General features: G+C 40.5%; 1 protein-coding gene across 1 annotated transcript in view; it reads right to left on the minus strand.

Moving 5' to 3' along the window:
• LOC104736820 (putative protein FAR1-RELATED SEQUENCE 10) overlaps window positions 324–2,492 on the minus strand; it is a 9,588-nt gene continuing 7,419 nt past the window's right edge. Inside the window, exons 2-4 of the mRNA XM_010456876.2 lie at window positions 1,735–2,477; window positions 1,190–1,633; window positions 324–1,100 (exon numbers count right to left, since the gene is read on the minus strand). Of these exons, the coding sequence (XP_010455178.1) occupies window positions 522–1,100; window positions 1,190–1,633; window positions 1,735–2,477 (1,766 nt within the window). The 3' untranslated portion in view covers window positions 324–521. The remainder of the gene's footprint in view (window positions 1,101–1,189; window positions 1,634–1,734; window positions 2,478–2,492) is intronic.

The raw sequence follows: 2,492 nt of genomic DNA on the forward strand, positions 1-2,492 counted from the left end.
AGACGATGAGACATCAAATATTATATAAGGAACAAGTGATTTGAAGGGAAGATGAAAGCTCTGCGTATACAACTGAAGTTTCAAACCAACCAGCAAGAGTTCTTTCAGCGGTCAAACGATGTAAGAGCGGTAAGTCGATATCAGAAAGACTGGTGAGGTCGTTCAACAAATTAATCCTTGAATTTTCAATAAACAAAATCTTTGAATCAATCAGAGGAACCTGCAAATCAATAGATTCTGAAACTTCCATTGTATGTTAATCAAAATTCAGATCAGAAATGAACCTAGTTGTTTACCACTAATTTCAGATGGTCTATGGACTTCAACACTAATTTAGTATTTATGATTAACTGACTGCTACACTAGAGAGGTATGGTTTTTCAGACAAGTCTAATTGATAGTTCTGTACAAACATTTGTAACAAAGATGTATATCATCATGCAAACTAAACCCAAAAGAAAGATAGAAAAGACTTATTGCCTTCTTTAAAACATTTCATTTGCTAGATTAGAACTTCGCAGTCACGGCTGATACAAACAATTAGCTGGTGCCACATTTCTCACACGATCTATAAGTAGAGAAAGTTCTTGGTTAGCGTAATCAAGACGATCCTTGCAGATCATAGACTCTGTGAGGAGAGTTTCTGTGAGCGAATGAAACGTTTGAGCACAGTCATCGCCAATGCCCTGGCCATTTTGATTCTCTGCAGCAACGTGAGGACTTTCCTGTCTCCATCGTAATAGAAAGTACTGCTCAGGTATAAGGAAGCAGTTCTTTACCGTCAGTACACGAAGAGTGTGCCTACACAGTATTCCTGAATGCTCAAATTCCTTGCATGAACATTGGATCTCCTCATTTTCCGGGTTCCAGATCACACAACATTCCCTTTCCATTTTCTTAAAGTGATGTACGATGTATGGACCATTGGCCATCTCAGACACAGCATACTGCACAGACAAAACCAGTTCGTTTTGTAATACGCTAAAGGCATAAGGCGTCAAAATCCCCCTCGCTTGATCTTCCATAGGCATACAGGTTTTCAAGCTCGGATAAGTGAATCGTGACGGGATTTGCCTGGCTAGACTTGCAGCAGCACTGACCTGCAACGTTTTCTCGAATAATGAATCAAGGCAGCAATGAAATAATATTTGAAATTACAAAAACTGTATGTCTCATTTGATTCACAAACCTCTTCAAGTAAGAGTTGCATGCATGTTGGCCCAGCAACAATTCTTTTGAAGAAAGAATCTATAGATAAATTAAACTCAGGGGTCATAGTTTGAGCTACAAAATGTTCTCTGATGTAACAAGGTGACCAGGATGCTCGGCACGAATAAAGCAAAGCCGCATGCCTATCTGGAACAAGACCAAACCGAGTGACAAGGAGATTCCACTGCTGTTCAAATTCATCTATATTCCCTGCCCGACAAAACATCTCAAACCCAGCTCTAAATTCATCATAGTGCGACCCAAGAGTCTGAGAAAACCAGCTTGCTAGTTTGGAGACTATGTGCCACATAAATACCACATGGTGAGTATTTGGCATTTCCCTCGCAATAGCATCTTTAAGTCCTGTATCCATATCAGTCAGAATTGTCTGAGGATGCCGTCCTCTCATGAAACGAACAAAAGTCTGTCCAAAAACAAGACAAAATAATGAGAGCATGACCACAAGACAAACATAAACGTACTCCAGTCTTGACGACAATGACAACAAATTTGGCTTGCACAAACCTGTAAAGCCCATGTGAAAGAAAGGCAGCTCTCATCTTGCAGCAAAACACATCCCACAAGAATCGCCTTGCCATTGTTGTCTATCCCAAAAAACACCCCAAGAAGCAAACCATAAGGGATTGAGCGATAAGTAGTGTCGAAAACAACCACATCCCCAAACAAAGAGTAGGCACCAACAGAATCACCAAAAGCCCAAGCAAGGTTTTCAACTTTCTGGTTCTCATCAGAGGTGCAGTCATAAGCAAAATCCATATCCCTCTCAGCCAAAGCTTTACAAGACTCAAGAAGCTCAAGGGTATCACTCTCACGTTTCTCGCTAAGGAAAGCATCATTCTCTTGAACGCTCTTCTTACACGCTCTAACAAAGTTCCTAACATCTTTCTCTATAAAAGGCAAGTGCCCAGCCTGAACACCTTTCTCCAACTCCAGCAACTTAACAATCCGATTCACAGGGAAACCAGCTTTAGACAACAAAAGAATCCTATCCTGATCAGACTGATGAATCTTCCTATAAGCAGGAAGCAACCTAACTTGATCATCTTCCAAAAGCTCATGGTTATGAACATTACTAAACTGAGAAACAAACCAATGAGTCACACCATCAACAACTTCTTTAGTCAAATACAACTTAGCATCACACCCACATCTAACAGACTTACGCTCCCGTGGATGCTCAACATGAGCTTTCTTCCTAGGCTGGTTAAAACCAGAACGATAACAAACGAAATCTCTCCTATACACACCTAAGTTCTGACTCT

The sequence above is a fragment of the Camelina sativa genome, chromosome 13, assembly GCF_000633955.1.
Source record: "Camelina sativa cultivar DH55 chromosome 13, Cs, whole genome shotgun sequence".
NCBI classification, from domain to species: domain Eukaryota; kingdom Viridiplantae; phylum Streptophyta; class Magnoliopsida; order Brassicales; family Brassicaceae; genus Camelina; species Camelina sativa.